This window comes from Ovis canadensis, chromosome 2, assembly GCF_042477335.2.
Source record: "Ovis canadensis isolate MfBH-ARS-UI-01 breed Bighorn chromosome 2, ARS-UI_OviCan_v2, whole genome shotgun sequence".
Taxonomy (NCBI): domain Eukaryota; kingdom Metazoa; phylum Chordata; class Mammalia; order Artiodactyla; family Bovidae; genus Ovis; species Ovis canadensis.
The window spans coordinates 14321177-14340078 of NC_091246.1; the positions used below are offsets into that span (position 1 = coordinate 14321177).

The window sequence follows — 18902 nt, forward strand, 5'->3', positions numbered from 1 at the left end:
CTAATGATATGCCACTGTTCTTATCTTCTCTCTCACCTTTACCCCTATCCTCAAGCTCTGGCACTGGCTAAATAAGAAGGTAAATGAACACCCGGATGTTGATTTTTACTACTGAATTCTGTAACTTCCCCCCCGTATCTCCGTTCTCACCCTGTTTCTGTTCATATGTCAGACTAAGTTTTTGTTTTTTAAAGTTCTAATTATAAGCTATGGAAGGTCGTGAAGCATTAATGTTGCCACAGTGCAATTTGCTAAAAAACTTAAAGCTATTTATTTAGGACGTGGATGGTATCTCCTTACCTGAGTGTGTTGACATTCGGTCTCATGGTCCTTTTGTCCACAGTAACCCCTAGACCTTTTCAGCTCTATAAATGTGGTCCAGCCTGATACTCTCGTCTCCTTTGATGTGTGAGAGCATTTTAGGCAAAAGTTACTGAAAAGGAAAGAGAACTCTTTATGGCTACTTTTTCTATAAATAACACCACAGTTTTTTAAAAAAGACTTGTGAAATATTTGTATGATTCTCTTGGCCCATAGTGTTTTTTGTCTTTTTTTTTTTTTAATAGCTAGTGTTTCAAAATTTTATTTTTTATCTCAAAAAACGGTGTAGTCATGGCCCATGACATCTAGTTTTATGTATTTCCCAAAGTGTGAGGTTGTATCTATGGTCAATGCCTCACATGATTGGCATGGAATTTTCAGTAACTTAAATGAAGCCTAATCCAGATAGATTTGGAGTACCGTACCTTTGATATATAGTACACATACAGTATTTCTGACAGTGTTATCACATCCCTAGGGCAGATAGCAAAAGATGATATCATTCATGTATATTGTCATTAAGCACGATAAGACCTCAAAAATCTTCAGTGAAAATATTATAGCAGGCCTCAAGAAAAATGTGTTACCTCTTAGAAATAGTTCAAAATGAGGCTCTTGCGTGTAAAGATTAGAGTTTCATTCTTTCTGTCGAAAGAGAAGAAAGGGAGACTTATTGACAGTGCTTATTACACTTTTAAACTTTGGATTGAAAATCAACAGTGTGTAAAATCAGCATACACAAATGCAAACACACATACACAAATGGCTCTGTGTACCTCGCTCTGCAAAACAAATATGAGTAAATGAGTTCAATCCTTGGCAAATGATAGTGCTACAGAATAAGTTATATTTTCTTACTTTGATTAAAGTAGGTGGTCTTATGTATTTCCCTACTTTGTTTTTATTGAAATGAAATTGTTCTCAAGAGATGAGAGAAAGGAGAGCTGAAGTCATTAGGTTCAATCTGATTTAACCTCTGGTGACTTGAGTTAGGTTACCTAATTCATAGCTGACTGACTGTGAATTAGTTTTAAAAGATTCTCAAGGAGTCAGGTAACCTTTTCCTTTTCTTTGATTCTGGGTAGCATAGGTAAAGTATTGGGGTAGAGTTGGAGTAACTGCTGTAACTTCTGAGGGCCTGTGCCCCGGGAAAGCACATAAATAAATTGAAGTCTGTTTTGTTACATATTTCATCCAAGGGCAGAAAATTTGCAGCATTGGGTATTGGTCTTCCAAGTTCAAGTGGAGTGAATTAGAAACTAATTCAAGAGAAGTGAGCGTGAGAAACACGGCCGTGATTAATTGAAATGTAACTGTTTCTTGAGACTTAGTTGTTTTATTTCTCAGTATTTATTATTTGCACTGAGACTGCTAGAATTAGGTTAAGAAAAACAAAGCAAAATAAAAACCTACATGTCCAGAATAATGCATAGAAAACTCGGTAGTGGAATGGCAATTTCTTCATAACTTGACAAAGAAGGCGAGTCAGTTTAGAAGCCTCAGAGTATCTTTTGATATAACTATGTATTTACTGACATTTCTACATTTAAAAAAATGCATGCCCTTTATTTATACTTAAAACATTCAGAATGTCATTTTAAAAGTACTCCCCTTCTACTTTTAGAATATAAAGTCTCAAACCTAAAATAAACTGGGAAATAAATGGAGCAGGGTAGGGATCAACAGGCAGTGTGGTTCCCCTTGCTTAAAGCAGAGCACAGCCTCATGGGACAGCGCCTCTGGCATTTCTTTACGAATTCTCTCCTTCATCTCCTTCCCTTTCTCCTTCGCTTCCTCTGACCACATTTCTCTTTCTGTGTCTATGAGTTGCAGTTTCCTTATGAGTCTTGTTCCATTCACTCTTTTAGGAGGTTCGTTTCCTCCATAAGTTTTCTATCCTCTTTGATTGTTTCCTCTCGATTGGCCCTTGTAGTTCTCCACATTTTTAAGTCTTTCCTGTCTCTCTTTTCCTCTTTTTCTTCTCTTTTACTTTTGCTATCTTCCTTTTTGCCTGTTTTCTCACCTTATCTTAGCTGGCCATATGTAAATAGAAACCTCCCCCAACCCCCGCCATACACACACCTTTTGCTTGTGTATGGAACATCTTAAGCGATTTTATTTACAGACCTGCCTTGGAAATGCTGTGGGTTGAGTTCCAGACCACAGCAGTAAAGTGAATATTGCAATAAGGCAAGTCATATGGTTTTCTTTGGGTTCGCAGTACATATAACATTTGTACTGTACTGTAGTCTGGACTTCCCTGATAGCTCAGTTGGTAAAGAACCTGCCTACAATGCAGGAGACCCGGGTTAGATCCCTGGGTCAGGAAGATCCGCTGGAGAAGGGGAAGGCTACCCACTCCAGTATTCTCTCCTGGAGGATTCCATGGACTGTATTATACAGGTCCATGGGGTCGCAAAGAGTCGGGCAGGCTAAGTGACTCGCTTTCACATACTGTAGTCTGTTGGGCTTAATAGGTGGTGCAGTGGTAAAAAGTTGGTGACTGAGTTGGACACATGTAGTCTATTAAATGTGTAATAGCATTATGTCTGCAAAATTATATAAACCATAATTAAAAATACTTTATTGCTAAAAAAAAAAGACTAAACATCATCTCAGCTCTCAGTGAGTTGTGGTAGTAACATCAAAAGTCACTGATTACAAATGACCATAGTAAATATCATAACAAAAAAGTTTGAAATATTGGAAGAATTACCAAAATGTGATAGAGATACAAAATATGCAGATGCTGTTGGAATAAATGGCACCAATATACTTGATCAATGCAGGGTTGCCACAAATCTTCAATGTGTAAAAAGGCATGTTATTTACAAAGCACAATAAATTGAAACACAATAAAACGGTTCCTGCCTGTATTTTAAATCATCAATAAAACATCTAACCCTTAGTATTATCTCTTGAAAATAAATTTTTATTTAGGTGTCTCTTATTCCAGTCCTTAGGTATATAGAGCTTGTGATAGGAAAATTCTACCCTGGCTTGAAAACAAAAGTTTGACTTTTGTAATGTTGTTGTACATAATGTGTTTGTAAATATTCCATGTTTTATATGTTAAAAATACTCAGATATAACTTTAGATACTTTCCAAATAAAAACATCTTTTATGTTAATGTATTTCAGGATGTGAATTTTCTAAAAAAAAAAATTGAGGCCCCTAAGTTATTTTCAGAAGTTGTAATTTGTGAATACCCAATCCAATCTTAATTCTGATATTTTCTTTATTTTGGCTATTCAGATATGGATTAACTGAGCTTTTACCACATGCTGTGCACTGATAGGTTTTGGAGGTACAAAGAGGAATCATGCAACACTAGCTCTTTGCTCAGGAAACTTTCAAAAACTAGATGTTGAGTTAGTTTCTGATTGTGATACTTTTCACTTTCACCGATTTTAGAACTTACATTCAAAATATGACCTCTGACCTTCCATATCTTAGAAACTTGTTATTACTTTTTTAAATCTCTGCATTGTCTTTGATGCTTTGTAGCATGCACTGAAAATTAACTCTTCTGTTTGAAAGCTGTAATTGTCAAGATAAAAATGCACTGTTTATCTTTGAGTTCACTGTAGCATCGATCTTTTGGTGACAGTGTCCTTCCTGAAAGATAAGGAAGTGCAAGCTTATAATCTTTGAATAGAAAGCAGATGTTTTAGAAGACATGCTGTTTTAACCATCCTTCTTTGCTCTTGGATGTTTAACTGTTTGGAGAGCATAATTCATATTTAAAAGAAGAGTAACTTACTCATCAGTGCTTATGTTGGGATGGAGGGGTACATTGTGGTATTCAATCATTAGTCTGGTTGTATTTTTGAAATGTTAATTGGTAGCTTTGCATGGCAGGAATTCTAGAAATCTGTCCAGGTTAGATAGTCTGAAAACAAGTTTTAGAAAATGTAGGATTATTTGTGATTGTGAAAGATGAGAGAAGTTATACTCAAAGTAGAATGTCTAGACACAACTGAGCAACTTCACTTTCACTTTTCACTTTCATGCATTGGAAAGGAAATGGCAACCCACTCCAGTGTTCTTGCCTGGAGAATCCCAGGGATGAGGGAGCCTGGTGGGCTGCCCTCTATGGGGTCGCACAGAATCAGACACGACTGAAGTGACTTAGCAGCAGCAGCAGCAGTGGCATTTTGGAAAAGCATAATTTTTATTATTGATTAAGAGATGACCACTGCATTAATGATTATTTTTTATTTATAGTCAATTATAATTTGTCATAAAGCTTATGGTTTAAAAAGAATAGAAATTTCAAGTGGATTTCTTATTTTATTATGAAATATTTCAAATATAAAAGGATAGAAGAGCACCCACATGCCTGTCTTCCAGTGTGACAAAATATTACCTGTGCAGCTGAAGTCTCTTGTGTACCCCTCCCTGATTGTGCATCCGTGTCCCAGCCCTTTTGCTTCCAGGGTAGCTATTATTCTGAAATTGGTATTTATCACTACTGTAACAATAGATGTTATTTGTAACCCTGATGACATTAGAGAAAAAAATATTTTGAATGTAATTCCTATTTTAATTTGCTCCTATTTTATCTGTATAGTTTAGGACATATCTTTATTGTAAGAGTCATCCTTTTTCTAAAGTCGTATCTATTTGCTAATTGACAGTAGAGATTTGAGGTCACTAATGGATTGTCATTATTTAGTTTAGAATGTTTATCAGATCATAAATTCTAATTTGAAATGTCAACATACCACAGTATGAGAATCCAAGCATAGATTTAGGTTATATTCAAATTGATTGCCTTTTCTTAGAAGTGACAATAATAAGCTCTTTCTATAACAACAATTAACACTGTTAGTTAATTTTCTAAAGTGGCTTATAGCTTTCGCTGCTTTAATCATTATGCCATAGTTTCTGCAATGCTGAATATCCTGTTTTGTCTTCATGATGTTTGAATGCACATGTGTTTTTATTAAGCTGTGCTTGAGATGACTAATTGTCTTTCTCATTTCTGTGCAGATGATCATCTGGTTGGAGAAGATGTTAGACAAAATAATTAGCATTTTCATCATATTTTTGTTAGTGATAGGAACACTTCTTTTAGCCCTACTCCTGACTGCAAAGGTACAGTACAACAATTACTATCACCATTAATAAACTCTTTAACTATTAGAATTTGTTGTATAGATAAGAAGCCAGCAGTTGCATGCGTAGGAAATGTTACTTTGCTTATAAATCATTACAGCATTTAAAGTATTTATGATTTTTGTATTGCTGGTTTTGCCATGAATTTGCCTAATGTATTTTTATCATTAAAATTTTATTATCATAAAAATCCTCTGAGGTAAATGGCAGATGAAAAATGGAGATACTGAGGGAGAAGTGGGTTCTTCTCTCAAAAGGAGAACTATGGTCTGGTCCATGACTCCTAGCGTAGATCCTGTTCACTTATCAGAATTTGGTTCCTTCCTTCATGTCTCATTGTTCTTTCTGCTGATTTACCATTAAGATATTTCTGGAAGGACTTTCCAGATCCTTCCAGCTTGCATTTCCTTTCCACCTTCTTAGTTTGGACTGCCATAACAGAATACCATACACCAAATGTCTTAAACAACAAACATTTATTTCTCATAGTTCTGGAGGCTGAGAGCCCCAGGTGAAAGTGCGAGCATGGTCAGCTTCTTGGTAAAGGCTCTGTTCCTGGTTTATAGGTAGCTGATCTCCCTGTATTCTCACATGATAGGGAGAAAGAACACGTCTGTATTCGTTTAAGGACACTAATCCCATCATGTCTCCCATCAGGTCTTCCCTGGTAGCTCAGTCAGTAAGGAATCTGCCTGCAGTGCAGGAGACCTGGGTTCGATCCCTGGATTGGGAAGACCTGCTGGAGAAGGAAATGGCAACCCACTCCAATATTCTTGCCTGGAAAATGCTATTGACAGAGGAGCCCTGGTGGGCTGCAGCCCATGGGGTCACAAGAGTCAGACACGACTTAGCGACTAAACCACCACCACCAGTCGCATCATAAGAGAGCCACCCTCATGACCTAATTACTTCCCAAAGGCCCTACCTCTTATAACTATCAACATTGGATGTTAGGCTTTCAACAGACGAATTTTGAGAGAATTTTAAAAAATGTAGTCCTTATTACCCCTCTTTCATCAAAGAAAATCATTCTCCAAAATTCAGCTAAATTTTTTGTCTCTTACTGGCTTTTTGAAAAACTTTTGTAGTCTATCACGGTCTTTATTTTATTTGGACCCTACTGAACTCTGCACCCCAGATTTTTATATGTTGTTTTCAAGAAATTGTGACGCTTGCCTGACATCCTGGATGAGAACCGTTTTCATATAGTGCTGTAGAGATATGGTAGTACCTATTAGCAATAGATAATCTAATATGCAGCAATTAACTAAAGGATTGCACTGTTTGCTACTATTTGACTTCACTTGGAAGTCCTGTTCTCAGTCACTCTTAGCTTCAGTATGCCCTGATCTTATCATTTCCTTCTAACAACCTGTTCTCTCTGTACCTGTTTCAATTAAAATGCAGTTTTTACCTTTTCTTTGGATTTTAATCACATTTTTAGTCACTTATTTAGACTCTACAGACTTGAGAGGTCTGTCTTTGACCTTCCTCTGTATGTTTTTCTAGTTCTTAGAGAAACCTTTCACCAGTATGTAATTCTTTTCCTTTTTTTTTTTTCTCTTTTCCCTCTCCTATTCTACTTTCCCTTCTTTGTCCCTTTGTGTAGGGTCTTCTTGCCTGCTCATCTCAATTGTTTCATCTTTCTTTTTCTTTGTTCATTGCATGCTTCAGTGAGCTTTTGCTTCCCTGAACTTTGATAACAATTATTAGTGAACCATTTCTCTGTAGTTTAGGACTCACGCAAACTGAGCTTTTAAAGGAAACTTACTGGTTATCTAGTTCATTCTCCTAGCCAGTAAAAGCATCGTTCTCTAAAACACCGTGACAGTATCCATTTGAAGTCTTAATAGATATCTCAAATATAACATGTCAGAACTGAATTCCAGACCCTCCCATGCTTGTCTGTTCTTCTCATTTCAAGTAAGTGACAGCTTCATTCTGCTTGCTCAGGTGAAAAGCCTCAGGGTCATTCTTGACTGCTTTTTTTCTTTTATTAATAGATGCATATCCAGTTTGTCAGAAAATCCTTTTTGCCTCCATGTTCCTAGTATATTTTGGGATAATAGCAGGGTTGAGGATGTTAGGTAATTCCTTTCTCCCTAAAGCAAGGATTAAATGGTATAAAAATTATTATAAACACCATAAGGGCATTGAAAAATGATCAGCCAGGCAATAATTTGAGGAGTGTTTGCTTGTGGAAAACTGCTACTGCATCTGGTAAAAGCATGTAGTTTGTGGCTCTTTTACTTGGAATTACTTATCCTCTTCTGCCTTGTGTGGGCAGAAAAAACCTACAGATTTTCTTATGGGTTGTGGTGTATTTGGTTTGGGACTGGCAGCAGAGAAGCTGTGAATTAAAGAGAGAGGTTCTGGAAGCAAGAGAGGCATAGTAGGGCTGAGATTAATATATCACATTTTAGAATGGTATATGGGAGACCCTAAGGTATCCTGTGAATATTGAAAGCCTAGGGAGATTTGCACATTTGTTGTACCTTTGATTACATTTCTCAAGTTTCACACATCTCAGGCTAAAAGGATGCAGCTTCCTAGTGTGAAGTGTCTGAGCATAACTTTATGCCAGAGTTGTTGGCTGACTGTTTAGCTGTTCAGGTTCAGGGGGAACCCTTGGGGTTTTCAAAAAATAAAAAACACTGAGCAGAGACATTAATGACAGGGAAGACAAACTTTGCAGTTATTACAGGTAAGTTGTTTGCTTACTGAGACAAAATGACAGCTCTCAGAGTTACAAAACAATCTAGAGTTGCCTTGTTATGGATAGTGGCTGTTCAGTGCAGGTCTCTTAAGTTAACTGAAACTAAGATATCTAATTACTTGACGCTTAAAGCATTGTTCCTAGAGTAGTATAAAAGATAAATGTTAAATTGAGTTTAATTTTCATGGATACTCTTTTCTTGTCCATAATACAGGTACATCAAGAGAGTGTACACATGATTGAAGTCACAAGCAATTTGATTAATGAAACTCTAGCAAATCATCCTGAGTGGGCAAAGTAAGAATGTAATTTTGACAAAAGTAGAGATGGATGGCCTAGGTTCTGTCTGTTTTCATGAAGTGATCTTCATTGGTACAGTTACCTTGGAAGAGAGAAGAGTTTGCCAAAACTTTGTGAATGTTGTCATTTTTGCATAAGAATGACATGTAATGGGATGGTGGATGTAATTTTGACAAACAGAGATGGATGGCCTAGGTTCTATGTCTGTTTTTATGAAATGACCTTCATTGGTACAGTTACCTTGGAAGAGAGAATAGAGAAGAGTTTGCAAAACTTTGTTAAATGTTGTCATTTTTGCATAAGAACGACATGTAATGGGATGGAGGGGAGCAGAGGGGAAAGTCCGAATATTGAATTGAGTCTCACAGTTTACAACATGTCTTTGATTTACTAAGCTTTCCCCTACCTTATGTTGTTCTCTGAAGAGTTTATCCCCATTTTACAGATGAGGAAACAGGATCAGAGGTTAAGGGATTCAAGAGAATCCCCCCCATGGCAGAGTCAGCAGCATTCCCATACTGTATCATTTTTTGTGGCAGAGTTGGCAGACTACGGCTCAGAACCAAATCCAACCGCCTATTCCTATAAAGATTTATTGGAACAGCCTACACCTGTTCATGTCATGTTGTCTGTGGCTATTTGGAGGCTGCAGAAAAAAGCAGACAGAATTGAGTAGTTGTAATACAGATCATATGTCCCGAAAAGCCCAAAATATTTACGCCTTGGCCCTTAACAGAAAAGAAAAGTCTGCCAACACCTGTAGGATCTCTTTGCCTACTTGTTTAATTTGGCTTCTGTGAGAGAGTTTTTACGTCTTCGTGGAGAGTGTTCCTAGGATTATGCTGTTCACCTAATTGAGCTTGATGACAAATTGTATGGCCTCCTCTTATTTTTTTTAACTACCCCCAAGGTAGTCAGTAATTTAAGTTAGGAAGTACTCTGCAAGTTTTAGAATTGTAAATTTTAAATAATTGTTTAAAAAATTAAGTTCCAGGGATTACTGGTGCAGTACACTATACCAGTTTTTCATTTTTTCTTTCTTTATTTTGAATTAGTTGGCTTCCTGAGGCTCAGGTTGTCCAAAGAGCCCTTAATTCTGCAGCCAACAACGTATATCAGTATGGACGAGAATGGATAACCCACAAGGTAAGAGAAGAGCCTATTTTCACAGCTTTTTCTTTGCAGGGTCTTCATTGGTAGTGACTTCTTGCTTTGATAAAGCAAAAATGGAGATTCTGTTTATAATTTCTGTTATTGAAATAGGCTTAAATCTATAAATCAACAGGCAACACAGGATGAAATAAAACCATCTGGACAGTCCTATTGATAATTGCTGGTAGCTCGAACAATCCAAGAGGCTGGGCATTTGCTTCATGTTCAAAATAGATCTGATTCATTGTTTGTGCATTAGGGCAGAATGATCTCTAAGCTTGGCTGATCAAATATGGCTTTGTGGAGAAAAAATTATTAACACCTATTAAATTTTATTATCTGCTGATAACTGTACTTGACAGTTTCCAATTTGTTTCATTTAATCTTTCCAAGAAACCTATAGTAGTCTGAATTATTTTACCCCCTTTATAGACAAGGAAACAGACTTAAGTAAATTTACTTAAGTAAATTCCCAATGGTCATGTAATAAATTGCAGAGCTTGCTTTCAGACTGAAGACTAATTCTAAATCCTTTGCTCTTTCTACTATGATATGCCAGAAGTGTGTGCCCGGAACTGATTTAAGTGCTTTAATGTGGCACTTGAGATAAACTGTGAAGGAATGGAATGATAGATCCTGGATGAATAGAGAGAAGGAAGAGTGTATTTTAAGAAGGGGTATTTATGTGATCCAAGATATAGAGATAGGCGTGTACTTGAGGAGGTGAGTTTGACTGAAGTTTTGTGAAGGGGAAGCGAAAGGCAGAGGAAAAGACACAGCTCTTGTGGCTAAGAATCAGACTCCATGATACAGATGTGGGACATCACTTTTTTCCCTAGTTTTTCCTGTGGAAATGAAGGTAATTTGTAGTTTCAGTGTATGAGTAATTAGGGTTATCTAGGGATTGCCAAAACTTGTTGCACTGAGATGTGTGCCAAAAAATTCCCTGTTTAAAATGCAAATTCAGAATCTAAAAAACAAAAGGTATCTTGGAAATTACACTGTGTATACATGCCTACTCAGTTGCTCAAATGTGTCTGATTCTTTGTGACCCCAGGGATTGTGGCCTGCCAGGCTTCTCTGTCCATGGCATTTTCTGGGCAAGAATACTGGAGTGGGTTACCCTTTCTTCCTCCAGGGGATCTTCCCGACCCAGGGATCAAGCCCGCATCTCTTGTATCTCCTGCACTGGCAGATGGATTCTTCACCACTGCGCCACCTCTTGGAAATCACACTATACATAGAATAATCTGCTAACCTAAGGACAGAATCGTGGTCAAGTTAAAAGTTAGGAGAAAGACGTGTTACTGATTTTCCTGGGTCCATACCAGATAGCCAAATCCACTGTCACATGGAAGTTTTAAAGAAAATGTCTATTGAGTAAACAAAAGATAAGTACAGTTGACCTTGAACAATGTGGTGGTTAGAGGTGCTGACCTTCGCTGTAGTTGGAAAGTCCCTGACTTTACCGCTGGCTCTCATGTACCTGGCTCTGCATTCTTAGATTCAACCAACCGCAGATCTTGTGCCTCTGTAGTACATATTTAGTGAGAGACATTCACATGTAAGTGGGCCTGCACTGTTCAAACCAGTGTTGGTCAGGGGCCCACTGTGTGTGGATCCACCTCTCAGAACCGTCATGGAAGGGAGACCGAATATTGCAGAGGACTGTTAGATGCTTAGATATATGTTTGCCGGACTTATTCTGTGGATAACCTAGCATTTAATTCTTGAATTATCTGTTCAGGAGAAACTTTTATTCTGGAATTCTTACCTATTTGGGAAAATAATAAAGGGAATTTGGATAGCTGGAAGAATGTGCCTTAGATTTTAAAGTAAATTTTTAATTACTTAGAGGAAAAAATAGGTTTGAAACCTTATACTTGAGAGTCTTTAAAATGGAAGACCGTGGAAGAGACATGATTTTCTACAAAAAGTTGAAAAATATTTGAGATCCTGATTTAGGAGGCACAGGGATAATATCTAAAAACAACCATTAAATTGAATGGACAAATAAAATGTGGTTTATCTGTATAATGGAATATTACTTAACCATAAAAAGGAAGTACTGGTACATTTTACAACAGGATGAACCTTGAAAACATTACTAAGTCAAAGAAGAAGTCATAAAAGACCACATAAGTATGATTCCATTTATATAAAATGTGTGAAAGAGGCTTATCTATAGAAACAGAGTAGAGTAGTGGTTTTCAAGGGTAGGAGGATTGGGAAGAAATGGAAGAGTGATTACTAATGAGTATGGAGTTAACTTCTGGGGGCTTGAGAAAGTTCCAAATCGATTGTGGTAATGATTGCATAACTGTGGATGCAAAATAACTGTTGAGTTATACACCTAAATGGGTGAAGTGTAAGGTGTGTGAGTTATATCTCAATAAATTTTTTTTTTTTTAAAAAGAGTCATTGACATTGCAGAGGTAGCTCAGATCTTATCCAGCTAAGAGTCAAATAAGAATTGAATCCTAAGAACTACAGTATAGAAAGGGCCAAAACTAAGTGGGGATGGAATGCCACACTCAGGAAAGAAAAAAAAAAGGTTTTTATAGCCTACGTTTAGGTATGAACAGAGAAGGTTACTTTCTATCTGCTTCTAGCCTACTTTGTCAGCTGTATCTCCTATGTCCTCTGTTCATTGTTATGGTTCTAATCAGACCCCCTAGTTTGCTCTTTCCTCAGCGTTCAGTAATCTCATTTTAACTTGATTACTTTCTTCAAGACCCTGTCTCCAAATACAGTCACATTCTGGGGTCCTAGGGGTTAGGACTTTACATAAGAATTTAGAAGTGGAGGACACCATTAAGCCTGTATTGTGGCCTAAGGAGAGAGTATAGCTTGAGGAGGACCAGATTTCCTGCACACTTAGGCTTTTGAAGGCCAGAGAAGTGAGCCAGCAGAGAAGATGGAGGAGGAGGAGCCCTGTGTTGTACCCTGTGTGTCAGCGAGGCCTGCAGAAGAAAATGGTTCAAGAAAGACTTGGTTGGTTGTATCAGATGCTGCCAAGATTTCAAGCAAGGTTGGAACAGACATTTGCCTTCTGACTTACTCCTATATTTGCAGATTAGGCTGTTTGCCTTCAGTTACACAGCCCTCAGATGGCATTCTGACTGCTCTTAGTGTCGAATTATGTTTCGTTTACAAAGCGCATCTCATACCACTAGCGGTATGCGTGCTGCAGTGATTTTTTGTAACAGCAGTGATGTGCCTATTAAACTCAGTTCTCTGGCCCAGTCTTCCTTGTGACTTTTGATAATACAATGTTGCAGGCTGGTAATTGGGGTCTGTAGTATTCTGCTATGATTGATAGCGCCACAAATTTGAAAAGAGTGTTTTATAACATGCTGCAAAATTTTGCTGAACTCTCTTTGAGTTAGGCTTCCCAGGTGGCTCAGTGGTAAAGAATCTTGCCAGTGCAGGAGATGGCACGTTCGATCCCTGGGTCAAGAAGATCCCCCGGAGAAGGAAATGGCCACCCATTCCAGTATTCTTGCCTGGGAAATCCTATGGACAGAGGAGCCTCGTGGGCTACCATCCATGGGGTTGCAAAAGTCAGACATGACTTATCAATTAAACAGCAACAACTCCTTTTAGTTAATAGTTGTGGTATTTTAGTTATTCACTGTTGTGCTGGGAGTGAGACAGCTAAAGGAGATGTCAGTTTGAAATAGCTCTTTATTGCAGTAAAGGCCACTGTGCAAGCAGCCAAAACTGGAGGCTGTCTGTGACCATTTTAGGCCTCTTCTGGTAAAAGGAGATCCCAGAGGCTGACAGGTCATAGGACTGTGAGAATCTGATGATTGTAATATATAAAAAACACAGTTAAAGTCAGTAGAGGACTTCATTAGTGGTCCAGTTTAAAAGCCCGCCTGCCAAGGCAGGGGACATGGGTTCCATCCCTGATCAGGGAAGAGTCCACCTCTGTGGGCAGCTAAGCCCGTGCGCTGCAGCTGCTGTAGCCTGCACGCCTAGCGCGAGTGCTCTGCAGCAAGAGAAGCCCGCACCTTGAGAAGCCCGCACACCACAGCCAGAGAGTGACCCCTGCTCGCCGCAACTTGAGAAACCCTTGTTCACCTCAACCATGAAGACCCAGCACGGCCAAAAACATTACGGATGAATAAATAAATAAAACTTTTTTAAAAAGACTAAGTCCCCATGATTGTAAAATAAGTAGGGAGAGTTAGAATAGGGGTAATGCTGGTTTTTAATTATTGTGGATGATTTGCTCTGTTAGATGTTCTTTGTTCATAGGTTATATATGCTATAGATGAAAGACTATTAGACAACTTTTGATCCTAACTCTGCTACTTTTAATCCCAACTCTTAGCTGCATGACCTTGGGCCTATTATAGATTCTTTCTGTTTTCTCATTTTAAAAGAATAAAGGGTTAACCAAACCTTTTTCTGTCTAACTTTGTTGAGATTGTTGCAAAGGTCACAGAATGTAGGTGAAAGCCATTTGTAAACTAAAATACTATGCAAAGATGAATGGCTTTTATATTCACTAATTTGTCTTTGGTTTATGAATAAATCAAATGTAAGAGAAAACACTGAGCAGATATGTTTGTATCAAGTATGTCAAAAAACTGGTCCAGATCTATAAGATCAGCATTAAATGGTCAGAAGGTATGGTTTAGTTCAGTTTAGTCGCTCAGTCATGTCCGACTCTTTGCGACCCCATGAATCGCAGCACGCCAGGCCTCCCTGTCTATCACCAACTCCTGGAGTTCACTCAGACTCATGTCCATTGAGTCAGTGATGCCATCCAGCCATCTCATCCTCTGTCGTCCCCTTCTCCTCTTGCCCCCAATCCCTCCCAGCATCAGTCTTTTCCAGTGAGTCAACTGTTCGCATGAGGTGGCCAAAGTACTGGAGTTTCATCTTTAGCATCATTCCTTCCAAAGGAATTCCAGGGCTGATCTCCTTCAGAATGGACTGGTTGGATCTCCTTGTATGGTTAGGTCACACAAAAGGAAATACATATTGAAAACCAACATGGAAAATGGTCACTCTCATCACTAAAGAAAAATAAAAATAATTATTACCATTTCACACCTATTGAATTATCTAATAATTTAATAATTTATCAGTTCATAAGGTTTGGGAAAAATTGGTTCTTTCATACAACATTGGTAAGTATTAATTGGTATAGTCCTTATAGAAGACAGTTTAGCAGTGTTTCACCAGAGTCATTCAAATGCTTATTTCCTTTGATTCCTGTATGTTTATCTTAATGTTAGTAATAAAAAAGTTGCATAAGGATATTTATTGCAGTGTTACTTGTGACATTATAAATTGAGAACCATCTCTATGTCCTATGATTGATTAAATAATAATAGAAAAACTTAGCAAATAGGAAACCATTAAAAATAAAGGTTAGTGTTGAAGAATAAAAATGAAATACTTCTGATGCAAAAGAAAACATAGAATTCTAAACTGTATCTGTGTAAGCAGGCAGAAAGTTGCAGAGGGAAAAATGGCAGCAATTATATTAAGTGGGGCAGCAAATCATTGTCTTTTTAAAAAGTCTTTAAGATTACCATATGGTTTTAATAACATGTAAAATGTGGGATGAGATACTATAATGAATAGCTTTCTCCAGGTTATCTTGTCTTAGTGTTTTTGATTTCCCAAACCCTGAGCCAGTCTTAATTGGTCATAACTCTTGAGTCCTGACATCTCTGGCTCAGACAGTAAGGAATCTGCCTGCAGTGCAGAAGACCCGAGTTCAGTCCCTGGGGTGGGAAGATCCCTAGAGAAGGGAATGACTACCCAGGCCCACATTCTTGCCTGGAGAACCCCATGGACAAAGGAGCCTGGCGGGCTACAGTCCATGGGGTCACAGAGTTGGACACGGCTAAGCAAATAACACACACTGAGACCTAACATCTCTCAGCATATTCAAAGGAAGATTTGTGTTTATAGCTAAGGTTCTAAAATTTTACCTAAAGTTGTGTGGTAATTCTAATGCTAGTGGTAAGTGTAACATGATACTTCCATATAACGGATGAGCACCAGGGTCACTTGGAAAAGATTTTTCTCTGGGCAGATGAGATCAGAAAAGTCAGTAAGCATGGCTTTGTTCTCTTAAGACCTAAAGAAGTTTTCTTAGAGACCTAAGAGCAAAGGAAATAATCAAGAAGCAAAAAGACAGGAGAGAGAGTATTTACTGGAAATACTGGGTAGAGTTTAAGGAAAGAACAGTGTGGTTGGAGGCAGTTAAATAGTCTGGGACATTTTAGTTTGATTTGGAACAAATGTAAAGACCAGCATGTATTAATTTTACTGGATTGTTGCCTGAAACACTAACTCAGATTAAATCTGTATTCCTTCCAGCTTCATAAGATTCTCGGAGATAAGGTGAATAATACGGCTGTAATTGAAAAACAAGTACTAGAACTTTGGGATAGGCTGTATCATTCTTGGTTTGTAAAGGTAAGTTATTTTAGCTAAGGATTTCAGTTGTAAACTAATAATGTCCTTTTATGGACTCATTGACTAGGTCGGATTGTGTTAACACGGAGAATTCATTTCTTGACATTTTTAACCTGCAAGGTCTTAAACCTCAGGTCATTAAAAGTCAACTTGAATTGATGATTAACCTCATGGCAGAACCATCAGTTTCTCTGTTATTGGTGTTCTATCTGCTTTTCATTATCCTCAACAGTGTCTCATCCTCTTAACCAGATCTGTGCAGTAGAAGTGTGATGCAAGCCGTATATATAACGTTAACTTTCTAGTGGCTGCATTAAAAAAAAGAGAAAAAAAAAAAACTAGGATGGATGAGATTCATTTTAATAATGTATTTTATTTAACACAGTATACCCAATATATGTCATTTCCATATGTAATTAATGAAAAAGTAATGAGATTTTATATTTTATATATAACATATACATATAAAATCTTTTCCATTCTGAGTGCTAGAGGTCTGGTTTATCTTTTACGCTAAGAGCATATTTAGGTACTCGGTAGCCACAAGTGGGTAGTGGCTACTATTTGGGACAGTACAGCTCTGGACATTAAGAACTTTTTCTTTGAGGAAGGGAAAATAGATCCAGAAGTTTAGAGATGATTATTTTATTTTAAATAAACCTTTAGTGCTTCTTGTAATGATGTGTATAATTTTTTACTAAATATAAAAATGACAGTTTGAAAGCAGGTAGTCATGCCAGCCATTTTGTACACTGTTGGCAGGGCCCTTGGGACTGCCATCAGGGACTGTGCTGTGGAAGATGCCCGTGCAGGGGCAGAGAGATTGCGTCAGGCAGAGTTAGCTTGGGTAACGGGGAGGAGGGTGTAGCTGAACATTTGCATATGTTCCCTAGTGACCTGTTTGGCATTGTGTGCTCTTGGCAGTTCAGTTCAGTCGCTCAGTCGTGTCCGACTCTTTGTGACCCCATGGACTGCAGCACACCAGGCTTCCCTGTTCATCACCAACTCCCGGAGTCCACCCAAGCCCATGTCCATCGGGTCGGTGATGCTATGCAACCATCTCATCCTCTGTCATCCCCTTCTTCTCCCGCCTTCAGTCTTTCCCAGCATCAGGATCTTTTCCAGTGAGTCCGTTCTTCGCATCAGGTGGCCAAAGTATTGAAGTTTTAGCTTCAGCATCAGTCCTTCCATAGAATATTCAGGACTGATTTCCTTTAGGATGGACTGGTTGGATCTTCTTGCAGTCCAAGGGACTCTCAAGAGTCTTCTCCAACACCACAGTTCGAAAGCATCAATTCTTCAGCACTCAGCTTTCTTTATAGTGCAACTCACATCCATACATGACTACTGGAAAAACCAGAGCTTTGACTACATGGACCTTTGTTGGCTCTTGCTTAGGAGAAGTTGAAGGAATGGTGATGGGTTTTGTGGGTTTTTCAATAATTGAGAGTTAAAACTCACTGGGAGCACCTCCTGGTGGTCCAGTGGTTAAGACTCTGAGCTCCCAGTGCAGGGAGCTTGGGTTTGAGCCCTTGACAGACCTAGATCCCACATGCCACAACTAAGAGTTTGCCTTAAGACCCCACAAGATACAACTAAGATCCAGTGCAGCAAGATAAATAAATGAATATTAAAACCAAACAAAACCTAACTGGGGAATCTCTGGGTAGATACCTGCTGAAGAGCCAATTACAAAGGTTGTATCTTGTTTCTTCTGCTAATTCTGGGGCTTCTGCTTACACACAAACAGCTTTTACTGTCCCTCACCCACTTTGAGCTTCCTGAATGGTCCAGGGAGGTCAGGTCAGTGTTTTAAAAGCATAGGTTTGTATGTGGGTAAGTGCATTACTTTCTTTACCTCTTTTACTAGGACCTAAGTCTAGTCAAGGCTAAGGTTTTTCCTGTGGTCATGTATGGATGTGAGAGTTGGACTGTGAAGAAGGCTGAGTGCCGAAGAATTGATGCTTTTGAACTGTGGTGTTGGAGAAGACTCTTGAGAGTCCCTTGGACTGCAAGGAGATCAGCCCTGGGATTTCTTTGGAAGGAATGTTGCTAAAGCTGAAGCTCCAGTACTTTGGCCACGTCATGCGAAGAGTTGACTCATTGGAAAAGACTCTGATGCTGGGAGGGATTGCGGGCAGGAGGAGAAGGGGACGACAGAGGATGAGATGGCTGGATGGCATCACTGACTCGATGGATGTGAGTCTGAGTGAACTCCGGGAGTTGGTGATAGACAGGGAGGCCTGGTGTGCTGTGATTTATGGGGTCGCAAGGAGTTGGACACGACTGAGCAACTGAACTGAACTGAATGTTTTCCTTGCTAGTGAAGATTGGCATCCCTGGGCTTTTTGGAAAAGTGCAAAAATGGAAACACATGCAAAATGTTAAAAATCTACTTCTATTTCTAAATTTTAACCTTACTAGTCGCTTTGTTTATTCATCACCCTTCCACATCTGATACCATTATATTTAATATTGCTTTTAGCTATACTTTTTCATGTTTTATTTCTCTCTGCTCTCTTTAGCTTGTTTGGAAGAGTAGTAAGGTACAAGAGGAAAGGAGGGAAAAAGCAAAAATGGGAGACTAAAAGAAAGGTTAGAGGGGAGAAAGCAGGGGAAAATAAGATGAAAGTATATGCTATGTTCATGTTCAATTGAATATACTGACGGGTAAAGTGTGTTCATGAACATGCTTAGGAGGGATGCATTTAAGCTAGGCTGAGACACAGTAGCTAGAATATAAACAGAAAAACATATTTCGGGTCTTTTTGATGGAGTTCTTTGTTAATTTCTGATATAATACGAAGTTTTTCACCTCTGTGTATTTACTAAACTGCTCAAGTG

The 18902-nt window shown here is 38.4% G+C and overlaps 1 protein-coding gene across 2 annotated transcripts in view; it reads left to right on the forward strand.

Annotated features, from left to right (window-relative positions):
• Window positions 1-18902, forward strand: part of TMEM245 (transmembrane protein 245) — a 79658-nt gene that overhangs the window by 28613 nt on the left and 32143 nt on the right. Inside the window, exons 7-11 of one of the 2 annotated variants that reach the window (XM_069575499.1) lie at window positions 56-79; window positions 5318-5422; window positions 8374-8456; window positions 9515-9605; window positions 15960-16058. In XM_069575499.1, the coding sequence (XP_069431600.1) occupies window positions 56-79; window positions 5318-5422; window positions 8374-8456; window positions 9515-9605; window positions 15960-16058 (402 nt within the window). The remainder of the gene's footprint in view (window positions 1-55; window positions 80-5317; window positions 5423-8373; window positions 8457-9514; window positions 9606-15959; window positions 16059-18902) is intronic. The other variant, XM_069575500.1, reaches the window with a different exon arrangement.